This window comes from Leucopleurus acutus, assembly GCF_964270905.1.
Source record: "Leucopleurus acutus genome assembly, chromosome: 5".
NCBI classification, from domain to species: domain Eukaryota; kingdom Metazoa; phylum Chordata; class Mammalia; order Artiodactyla; family Delphinidae; genus Leucopleurus; species Leucopleurus acutus.
The window spans coordinates 130705778-130718155 of NC_139147.1; the positions used below are offsets into that span (position 1 = coordinate 130705778).

At 38.2% G+C, this 12378-nt stretch overlaps 1 protein-coding gene across 3 annotated transcripts in view; it reads left to right on the forward strand.

Moving 5' to 3' along the window:
* The first annotated feature begins 75 nt into the window (after window positions 1-75).
* Window positions 76-12378, forward strand: part of ACAD11 (acyl-CoA dehydrogenase family member 11) — an 88633-nt gene continuing 76330 nt past the window's right edge. For all 3 annotated transcript variants that reach the window (XM_082839225.1, XM_082839226.1, XM_082839227.1), the window contains exons 1-2: window positions 76-267; window positions 7014-7113. In XM_082839225.1, the coding sequence (XP_082695351.1) occupies window positions 119-267; window positions 7014-7113 (249 nt within the window). In that variant the 5' untranslated portion in view covers window positions 76-118. The remainder of the gene's footprint in view (window positions 268-7013; window positions 7114-12378) is intronic.

Consider the following 12378-nt stretch of genomic DNA (forward strand, 5'->3'; position numbering starts at 1 on the left):
AGCCGCGGGCCCGCCTCCGCGCGGGCGTCTCGGACTAGCCCCAGGCTGTGGAGCGGCGCTCCGGTGCCAGAGACTTGTGGTTTCTCTGACTCTATGGTCTGAGGCGGCAGCACTGATCATGGAGACCGCTGCCTCCCGCGAGCTCGAGACGGCCGAAGTGCTGCCCCAGCACAAGTTCGACTGCAGGTCTCTGGAGGCCTACCTACACCAGCATTTGCCCGGGTTTGGGGCCGAGCCCGAGGCCAAGCTGACCGTTGCCCAATACAGGTATCGACGCCAGCCTTCTCCGCCAGCAAAAACAGATCTGTGCCTTGTGTTTTTCTTCCTCTGGCCTTGGTGTGTTCCCAGTTTCCCCCATCCTGTTTCTTTTTCCGCAATGACGCACTCTGAAGGCGAGAGCTGCCGTCACCCGTCCCTTGCATTACATTCTGAGTATTTCCAATTCAAGGGCAGTGATGGAAGCACGATAACATTCACGATTCCAACTACAAGAAGGAATCTTTGTTAACAACTATATTCATTGAGGCAATTAAGGTTGGAAGGTCTGCGGGATATAAAGAGGCCTTCGTTCAGCGTTTGTCCTATAACCTTTTTTTCTGAGAAGCGGATGTAATTTCGTTCACATTGGCATATTCTTGGAGGCTGAGTTAATGGTACCAGTTGGGGGGGTCCGAATTCTTATCCTAGATCTTCCATTTAACAAATCACAGCACCACTTTGGGCTTTAGTTCTTTCTGAAGTAGGGGTATAGAACTGGATGACCGTTCTGAGAGCACTGTTCCCCACCGTGAATCTGGCTCTAGTCTGATCTTGTATAATAGAAAATAATTTTCAAATAGACTTTATTCTAAAGATAGTATTTTGATAAACAGAGCTATAGAAGCAGTCCTGGCTTCCAGAAAACTAGACGTGCCACTTACTGACTGGGAATTTAAATACTATGGTACATGAACTCTCTGAGAACTAGTTTCATAATCTGTAATAAATATCTGCCTGTTCTGCTTGATCCTGATAATTAAATGAAGTAATACAGGTGAAATGGCTTAACACTGTAACAGAACTGTATACCAGTGGCATTTATCACTGACATTTATGCCAAATTAAAAACAAAAAAATAAAAATAAAAGGCACCATGTCACAATAGATATTGTAGGATGAAGGAGAAGGTGGAATAAAATATGGCTGAGGTTTCTAGCCTAGAAGCCTTGTGTTATAAACTAACAGCTCAAAGTTCAAATTTGCTATGGGAATCTGAACAAGTTATTTAACTCTTTTGAGCATTGAATCCTCCTTTGGCAAAATGGGGATAGTCATATTTCTCTCCTAGAGTTGTTGGAGAATTATCTGAGAGTTCATTCTGAATTAAGTTGAATGTTAAATAAACCAGAATTGTGCTTGATAAATGGAATTAGTTGTGGCGTAAATAGTATATATGTGTGGAACTGTCTCCACAGAGAATACACATTTATTTCCAAAACACATGAAAAAGTTTATGAAAATTGAAGAATGTTAGGCCACAAAGGAAGTTTCAGAAATTCTAAGGCGTCATTCTTAAAAAAAAAAAATTAAGACTATAAATGCCAAAAGTTTAGAAATCAAGAGAAGATAGCTAATAAATACATTTTAGAAACTAATTGAAATACAGATTAAAGAGCCAATAATCTACAGAAAATAATGGAGTTTATTAAAGTTCAGTATGCAAAAATCAATTGCACTTCTTGACTTTAGCAACAAAAATGTAAAATTATAATTTTCAGAAAGATAAATTAATAAGAGAAACAGAAATATAAATTTCTCAAATATTAATCGAATAAAGTATGTGCAAGACCTTTGTAAAGGAAATTATAAAACTGTATTAGGACCTTAAAAAGAACTAAGTAAATTGAGAGATGCCATGTTCACGAATAGGAGAATTCAGAATTGTACGTTTCTCTTTTTTCCCAACTGATCTATAGATTCAGTGCAATGACGATCAAAATCTTAATTTTTTCCCTAACTTGAAAAATTACTCCTAAATTTTATGTACAAGAGCAAAGGGCTAAGAATAAGCAAAAACACTCCTGAAGAAGAACAAAGTGGGAAATTTGAATTAAGATGGCACATTATTAGCACAGAATAGACAAACAGATCAATAAAGTAGAGTCCACAAAAAGACCCGCATGTTTATAGAACTTTGACATATGACAGTGCTGGCACAGAGAATCAGTGTGTGTGGGGTTGGAGGGAGAAAAGATTTTTCAGTAAATTATACAGCAATAATTATTATCTGTATGAAAAAATTGAAAGTAGACCTGTCCCTTACTCTACCTCACACAGTTCCAGGTGGACTACAGACTGGAATGGTAAAGGCAAAACTATAAACATTTGGAAGACATATAGGAGAAGATCTTTATGACTTTGGAGTAGAGAATAAAATCTTTAAAAAGACAAAAGCACAAACCATGAAAGAAATGATTGATAAATTTTTAGTGAAAGAATCCTTAAAGTGAAAGAACAAAAGAAAATATTTTCAGTGTATATAATGGATAAAAGATTAATATCCAGAACATATAAAGAACTACAATAGCCCAACAGAAAAATGGGCAAAAGACTTGAAGATACTCAACCTCATTACACTGTAATAATTGGGGAAATGCAAATTAAAATGACAAGATACCATTTCACACCATCATATTCACTTTTTTTTTTAATCTGACAATATCAAGCAGGATATGAGATAACAGGGACTCATCCACTATTGATGAGGGTGTGAATTAGTATAACTGCCTTGGAAAACAATTTGGCACAGTCTTGTAAAGATGAAGATAGGAAGACAAAGCCCCATGACAAAGCAATTCTATTCCTAGTTTTATACTCCTGAGGAATTCTTGTACCAGGGTATCAGGAAATAATCTACAAAAATGTTCATTGCACTGTTTGTAATAGCAAAAATACAGGAATAAAACACGATGTTCATCAATAGTAGAATGGATGAATAAATTGTAGTATATTCACGTGATGCAACACCATACAGCAGTGAACATGATTCAGCTGCATCTATACACAACAACACAATCAAAAACTGGACAAATAAGCAGTATATTGTTTAAAGAGATAAACTTCAAGGGAATGATATATTTAAAAATCAAAACAGTAGTTACTCTGAAGGGACAGGGAATTCCCTGGTGGTCCAGTGGTTAGGATGCAGCGCTTTCACTGCAGTGGCCAGGGTCAATCCCTGGTGGGGTAACTAAGACCCCTCAAGCAGCACGGTACAGCCAAAAAATTTAAAAATGAAGGGAGGAACACAAAGAGAGCTTCAGAGATACAGTAACTTTTTTCTTTCTTAAACTGGGTAGTGAGAACACTGGTGTTTGTTGTGTTATTCTTTATGCTTTACAAATTTTGTAAATTTTTAATCTATGCAAAATTTATTTTTAGAATTTGCAAAAGTTAAATCATATTAGAAATAAAAATATTTAGATTTAAACAATAATGAAGACATTGTGTAACTTGATAGAACAAAACTTATGATTTCCAGCTATGTGCATAATATGTGCCTGGCACTGCTCCAACCACTGGGGATATAACAGACAAAAAAATCTTGCCTTTTTGGAACTTCCATTCTATTTGGAGAAGAGAGATGATAAATAAAATCACTTTCTAAATATTACAGTGTAGAAAAAGGTGATGTGTATCATGGAGAGAAACAAAGGAGAATAGGAAATGTTTAGGAGGAGGGAGAAGAAAGGCCTCAGTGAGAAGGTGGCATTCAGCAAAGAGAGATGGGGATGTGAGCCATGGGGAAAGAGTATTCCAGACAGAGGGAACAGCAAGAGCAAGGGCTCTCCAGTGGGTGGAGAGACTACAGGCTAATGTGCCTGGAGTTGTGTAAGCAAGGGCAACAGGAATTCTGTTGGCTGTTATAAGGGTTTTGGCCTTTACGTTAGTCGAAATGGTGAGAGATTAGGGATTTGGGGGCAGAGGAGGGAAGTGATTTGTCTTTTTTTTTTTTTTTTTTTTTTTTTTTTGCAGTATGCGGGCCTCTCACTGTTATGGCCTCTCCCGTTGCGGAGCACAGGCTCCGACGCGCAGGCTCAGCAGCCATGGCTCACGGGCCCAGCCGCTCCCCGGCATGTGGGATCTTCCCAGACAGGGGCACGAACCCGTGTCCCCTGCATCGGCAGGCGGACTCTCAACCACTGCGCCACCAGGGAAGCCCTGATTTGTCTTTTTAAACAGAATCTCTTTGCCTATTATGTTCACTGAAGGAGGCAAATACAGGGAGACCAGTTTGGAGTGTATTGCAATGACCCAGTACAGACCAATTAGTGGTATGGACTAGGGTAGTAGTGTAGGATAGGTGCAAAGTGCTCATATTCTGGACTTATTTTGAAGAATTTACTGACTGATCAGATGTGGGCTGTGAAAGAAAAAGAAGAGGAGACAAATAGTGTTCCATTTTTGTCTTGGCAACTGGAAGGATGGAGTTATCATGAAATGAAGTAGAGATGACTGTAGACAATCAGACTGGAAGGCAAATATCAGGAACTCAGTTTTGCAATGTTAACTTTCAAGATGCCTTTTGGAGTGGATATGTATAGTAAGCAGGCAGGTATATGGGTCCAGAGGTCAGGGCAGAGATCTAAACTAGACATTTACATTTGGGAGTCATTGAGATAGAGAGGGTATTTAAAGCCATGAGATCTTACCTAGATGATGAGTCTACATGAAGATACAGAAGGTCTATGAACTTATTCCCAGGCATCCCAATATAAGAAGTTAAAGAATTAAGGCAGAACCTACAAAGGAGTCTCAGAAGGAGTGGCCAGAGAGATGGGGAGAACCATGGTCTGATACCATAGCAGTATTAGTGACCTTGAAAAAGTAATTTCAGTGGAAAAATAGGAATGAAAGCTTGATTGAAATGGGTTCAAGAGAAAATAGGAGGAGAGGAATTGGAGCAAGGAATATAAACAACTCTTGAATTTTTCTACAAAGGCGGAAATAAATGTCTTTCGTAGAGGGGGAAGTGGGGTCAAGAGAAGTCTTTAAAAAAAAAAAAGGCAGCATGTTTATATGCTGATGGCAGTGATCCAGAACAGACAGAAAAATTTGTGTAGGAGAGAGGGCTAGAACAAAGTCCTTGAGTGGACAAGAGTAGGATGGGATCTAATTCACAAGAGAAGGGATTGTCCATAGATAGGAATGTAGACATTCTTCTACAGACTCTGTAGGGAAGAAGAGTATATGGGTACAGGTGCTTCTATGCAGTAGATATGGTAGTGTAAGCTTGTGGAAGTTCTCAACTGATTGCTCCTATTTTCTCTGTGAAATAGGAAACTAGGTAATCAGCTGAGAGTGAAGATGGTGGGAAAAGTGTTGGAGGTTTGAAGAAAGAGGAGGAATTGTAAAATAGTCATCCAAGAGCATGGGAGAATGAACAGGCCAAGGAAGTATATTATGATTGCTGGCAGCGTTCACTTTGAGGTTCATAGTCATGAATTTGAAGCAAGAGTAGTTATTTTAGTAGATATTGTTGATACTTTGCCCAGATTCTCTTGGATTCCTTTTTACTGTTTCCATGCACACCCTGGTTTGGTGGCTTCTGCTTCCAGTAGCCAGCACCTATCGCTCTTTTATAGACTGTTCTTGCTTACTGGAGCCTCTTTTGCCCTGAATGTTGTAGTGCCTAAGATGGCACTGGAATGGAGGTACGAGTGGGAATGAAAGAAAGGAAATTATGATCAGAGATAGAAATGCTTAAAAAATAGGATAATGCAATGCTTGAGTTGTTGTTATTGATAAGGTATAGGGTGTGTCCCATAGAATGAGTGACAGTTCTCTTGGATATATACCTAGGAGTGAAATTGCTAGATCATATGGCAGCTGTACCTTCAATAAGAAGCTTTTAGTTTTCCTTTTATATTTCACCTGGGTCATTTACCATCATAAAGCGCCAGTGCTTCATATATGACTGCATTATCAAAAATGCATCCAATCAGACATTTGGCATTAAAAAATGTCTTTGTAAGGTTCATTGCAACTTGACTCTTTGCAGCATCACAAATAAATTGTCCCATGTCAAGACAGACAACACAGCTTGAAGTGGTCCCATTTCCTGACCATTGTGGCAATGATCTCCACTTCCCTATGCTAAAAGGCACCCCCCACCCAGGATTAGATGGTGCCAAGATGATTGCTGGGGAGGATGGGTCTGGCTTATCAGAGTTAGAAGTAGACACTGGACGTACTGCTGCATTCAATCTGGACTGCTCTTGTTCTTTGCAGATGCAGGCTGGAGGCCTAGGGAGAAACTTCAGAAAAAAAATGTTTTTAACTTTCCCCTATTACCTGTTACCTCGGATTAATTCGTCTGTTTTTTTTAGTTTAAGGCCTCTCTTTCATGCTGTTGAATTATTTAAAAGCTGTGTAAATGAAGGTATAGATTGAATAAGTTTGGTAGCTGGAGTGTATTTCCTTAGTTCACGTGAGAATTTCTGTTCACAGGGCAGAGAAAGCCAGTGCCCTGGTGTCTGAGTCACCTGGGGCACTGTTGCACTTCCTGGCCCAGATATCTATTCTAGGACCTTGCTTATCAGAATTCCCACTTTAGAGAGCTGTACTTGGAGTCCTCTCTCCAATGGCAGATGACAGAATACCAATCCAGCTGTTCCAGCATCCTTTAATTAATTTTCTGACTGATCACCTACAATCTCTTCTCCCAGCCTTTCTTTGCTTAGATCTAGACATTGTTCTAGGTGCACTTCTGATGAAACTCATAATTTGCAAGTAGGAAGTGTGGTCTTCTCTTCTACCTGTGTAGGTTGTAGATTCTCCAGCTGCCACTGTGTTACCATCTGCTGTATATCATCCAAAAGCTCATGTTCTTAGCTGCTGATAGCACCCCTCTTGGCTTTCTAGCATTGAAATGAGTTCATTTTCATTTTGTGTTTTCTTTTGAAATTTCAGCAGGATTTGGGGAAAAGGAAAAATATATCTTTGTTATTGACCTTTTCTCTACTCTTATCTAGATCAGGACAGTCCAATCCAACCTTTTATCTCCAGAAGGGCTTTCAAGCATATGTACTCAGAAAAAAACCACCTGGTTCACTTCTTCCTAAAGCACATAAGGTATGGTATACAAACGCAATGATAAATTCCTTGTTGACTAATAAATGGATTTTATACACACAAAACAATTTAAATTGCTTTTAAAAATAATCTCAATTATTAAATATAGAAAATGCATTTTATTTCTTAGATGAAAATTTCACTTGAATTGTATCCCCCCCCCTTTTAGTTTTTCTTAAGGATTTGAGTTTGAAATCTGAGGCTGTGTTTAGGCTGTTAATTCTGAGCAATATCCAGTCCTCTTATGGATTTGATTCCTTCCTATACAATTAGCTAGAAATACAGTCACCCAGTAAATATTTTCACTGCTACTCATTTATAGATATTTTGTACTTTGGTTAAATTATGTTTTAAAAAGTACAGTATTATATCTTATAACAATATATACTCACTGAATACTTTAATATATTTGATATGACAATTCCCTGATCTTCTGGTGATAAAAAGAAATATTTAAATAATCATTTTTATAGTATTCTCTAAATTGACAGTGAGAATTATAAAAGATTTTTGTTGAAAACTGACTCTGTTTTCAGAAAAACATATTATCTATGGATTTTTAGAGAACATTAAAAGCATAATGCATATTTTGAATATTATTATAATCATGTATAACAGGTGCTTCCTAGGCCCAGCTGACTAGAGATGGGCCATTGAAGCGTGGATTTAATATCACAGTAATGGAAAATGCAAATTCTGACCTTCTTAGTCCCGTATCATATTCCCAGAAAATGAAGTGACTTGGATGCTTAAGATAGAAAAATTTTGCTAACTTTTATTAAGCCTCAACACGGCATGGCTGAAGGAAAATCCCCACTTGTAGGGAGAGATTTATGCCCCAATAAACAACTGGGTTTGTCTCCTCTTGATAACGACCTAGATGTCTGGAAGACATCAGAACATAACATAATGCTTTCAGCCCAAGGATCTGGAGTACTTTTGTTTCAACTTCCTTCATTTTTTCCAAATCTGCATTGGAAAAAAGCAGTGTTCCCACACTGCCATCCACTTTATGACCAGCCTCCACCACTCTACCCCACCCCCCTTTCCCAGCACCAGGTGGTTATAAACACTTCTTTCTATAGCCATTGGCACCACTGGCTGCTCTCACCTTGGTTATGGGTTTAGTCACTTCCCTGCTGTAGTTATTGCAGCAGTAGCTGCTTTATCCCTGTTGTGAAAGTGAGCTGCATGGTTTCTTCTCCTTAGAAGTGGTCAGCCACCACTGCCTGAGTCTGGGGAAGTGGACTTTGCAGGTAGATGAGTTGGCATCAGAGTTCTGCAGTAAGCTGTGTCCCTGGGTCCTGAGTGATAAGCCTGTACATCTGTCCTGGTTAAGGAAGCCCTTTTCTTCTCCTGTCTTATTTGGGCTCCTGCTTCAGAACCAGCTTGCTTCTCATTGCCTTCTTACCCAGTAGTTATCTTGAGCTCCATGGCAGCTCTGGGTACCGGGAAGGATCCCCACATCCCTGCCTTGGAAACAAGTTCCTCCATTGATCTCCCGAAGGAGTGGGTGCATTTCCTTTCTACCGGCACCCACTGGCCTTCCCCAGCATTCTGTACTTGACTGTGCCCAGAGTGTTGGAATAGAGAGCCCCCATGGGAAACTGGAGTTGGGTGGGTTGGGGGGCTGGGGAGCAAAAGCAAGAGTGAGCCAGCAAGCAGGGAACTGATAAGAAAAAAAAGGGATGTTTTTATGATGATATATGCGAAATATTGTGGTCAGGAAATGTCACCTTCATATTATCAGAGTTAGGAATAAGCCCCATGCATGTTCCTATCCTTTTAGCCTAATTAAATGATCAATTTTTAGTGCTGGCCTAATTTATAATTGTAATAATCACACTAAGACTACTTTATTTTTTTAAAGCAATTATTTTTTTGAATTTTATTTATTTTTTTATACAGCATGTTCTTATTAGTCATCCATTTTATACACACCAGTATATACATATCAATCCCAATCTCCCAATTCATCACACCACCACCACCACCCACCGCTGTTTTCCCCCCTTGGTGTCCATACGTTACTTCTCTATATCTGTGTCTCTATTTCTGCCCTGCAAACCGGTTCATCTGTACCATTTTTCTAGGTTCCACATATATGCGTTAATATACGATACTTATTTTTCTCTTTCTGACTTACTTCACTCTGTATGACAGTCTCCAGATTCATCCACATCTCTACAAATGACCCAATTTCATTCCTTTTTATGGCTGAGTAATATTTCATTGCATATATGTACCACATCTTCTTTATCCATTCGTCTGTCGATGGGCATTTAGGTTGCTTCCATGACCTGGCTATTGTAAATACCACAGCAATGAACATTAGGATGCATGTGTCTTTTTGAATTATGGTTTTCTCCAGGTATATGCCCAGGAGTGGGATTGCTGGGTCATATGGTAATTCTCTTTTTAGTTTTTTAAGGAACCTCCATACTGTTCTCCATAGTGGCTGTATCAATTTACATTCCCACTAACAGTACAAGAGGGTTCCCTTTTCTTCACACCCGCTCCAGAATTTGTTGTTTGTAGATTTTCTGATGATGCCCATTCTAACTGGTGTGAGGTGATACCTCATTGTAGTTTTGATTTGCATTTCTCTAATAATTAGTGATGTTGAGCAGCTTTTCATGTGCTTCTTGGCCATCTGTATGTCCTCTTTGGAGAAATGTCTATTTAGGTCTTCTGCCCATTTTTGGATTGGGTTGTTTGTTTTTATAATATTGAGCTGTTTATATATTTTGGAGATTAATCCTTTGTCCATTGATTCATTTGCAAATATTTTCTCCCATTCTGATGTTTGTCTTTTCGTCTTGTTTGTAGTTTCCTTTGCTTTGCTAAAGCTTTTAAGTTTCATTAGGTTCCATTTGTTTATTTTTGTTTTTATTTCCATTACTCTAGGAGGTGGATCAAAAAAGATCTTGCTGTGATTTATGTCAAAGAGTGTTCTTCCTATGTTTTCCCCTAAGAGTTTTATAGTGTCTGGTCTTACATTTAGGTCTCTAATCCATTTTGAGTTTATTTTTGTGTATGGTGTTAGGGAGTGTTCTAATTTCATTCTCTTACATGTAGCTGTCCAGTTTTCCCAGCACCACTTATTGAAGAGATGGTCTTTTCTCCATAGTATATTCTTGCCTCCTTTGTCATAGATTAGTTGACCATAGGTGCATGGGTTTATCTCTGGGCTTTCTATCCTATTCCATTGATCTATATTTCTGTTTTTGTGCAAGTACCATATTGTGTTCATTACTGTAGCTTTGTAGTATAGTATGAAGTCAGGGAGACTGATTCCTCAAGCTCTGTTTCTTTCCCTCAAGACTGCTTTGGCTATTTGGGGTCTTTTGTGTCTCCATACAAATTTTAAGATTTTTTGTTCTAGTTCTGTAAGAAATGCCATTGGTAATTTGATAGGGATTGCACTGAATCTGTAGATTGCTTTGGGTAGTATAGTCATTTTCACAATGTTGATTCTTCCAATCCAAGAACATGGTATATCTCTCCATGGTATATCTGTTGGTATCATCTTTAATTTCTTTCACAAGTGTCTTATAGTTTTCTGCCTACAGGTCTTTTGTCTCCCTAGGTAGGTTTATTCCTAGGTATTTTATTCTTTTTGTGCCAGTGGTAAATGGGAGTATTTCCTTAATTTCTCTTTCAGATTTTTCATCATTAGTGTATAGGAATGCAAGAGATTTCTGTGCATTAATTTTGTATCCTGCAACTTTACCAAATTCATTGATTAGCTCTAGTAGTTTTCTGGTGGCATCTTTAGAATTCGCTATGTATAGTATCATGTCATCTGCAAACAGTGACAGTTTAACTTCTTCTTTTGCAATTTGTATTCCTTTTATTTCTTTTTCTTCTCTGATTACCATGGCTAGGACTTCCAAAACTATGTTGAATAATAGTGGTGACAGTGGACATCCTTGTCTTGTTCCTGATCTTAGAGGAAATGCTTTCAGTTTCTCACCATTGATGTTTGCTGTCGGTTTCTCATATATGGCCATTATTATGTTGAGGTAGTTTCCCTCTATGCCCACTTTCTGGAGAGTTTTTATCATAAATGGGTGTTGAATTTTGTCAGAAGCTTTTACTGCATCTATTGAGATGATCATATGGTTTTTCTTCTTCTATTTGTTAATATGGTGTATCACATTGATTGATTTGCATATATTGAAGAATCCTTGCAACCCTGGGATAAATCCCTCTTGATCATGGTGTATGTACCTTTTAATGTGTTGTTGGATTCTGTTTGCTAGTATTTTGTTGAGGATTTTTGCATCTATGTTCATCAGTGATATTGGCCTGTAGTTTTCTTTCTTGGTGACATCCTTGTCTGGTTTTGGTATCAGGGTGATGGTGGCCTCATAGAATGAGTTCCTCCCTCTGCTATAGTTTGGAAGGATTTGAGAAGGAAAGGTGTTAGCTCTTCTCTAAATGTTTGACTGAATTCACTGTGAAGCCATCTGGTCCTGGACTTTTGTTTGTTGGAAGATTTTTAATCACAGTTTCAATTTCATTACTTGTGATTGGTCTGTTCATATTTTCTGTTTCTTCCTGGTTCAGTCTTGGAAGGTTATACCTTTCTAAGAATTTGTCCATTTCTTCCAGGTTGTCCATTTTATTGGCATAGAGTTGCTTGTAGTAGTCTCTTAGGATGTAGTAGTCTCTTAGTATTTCTGCGGTGTCTGTTGTAACTTCTCCTTTTTCATTTCTAATTTTATTGTTTTGAGTCCTCTCTCTCTTTCTCTTGATGAGTCTGGCTAATGGTTTATCAATTTTGTTTATCTTCTCAAAGAACCAGCTTTTAGTTTTATTGATCTTTGCTATTGTTTTCTTTGTTTCTATTTCATTTATTTCTGCTCTGATCTTTATGATTTCTTTCCTTCAGCTAACATTGGGTTTTGTTTGTTCTTCTTTCTCTAGTTCCTTTAGGTGTAAGGTTAGATTGTTTATTTGAGTTTTTTCTTGTTTCTTGAGGTAGGCTTCTATTGCTATAAACTTCCCTCTTAGAACTGCTTTTGCTCCATCCCTTAGGTTTTGGATAGTCATGTTTTCATTGTCATTTGTCTCTAGGTACTTTTTGATTTCCTCTTAGATTTCCTCAGTGGTCTCCTAGTTATTTAGTAATGTATTGTTTAGCCTCCATGTGTTTGTGCTTTTTACGTTTTTCTCCCTGTAATTGATTTCTAATCTCATAGTGTTGTGGTCAGAAAAGATGCTTGATATGATTCCAATTTTCTTAAATTTACTGAGGCT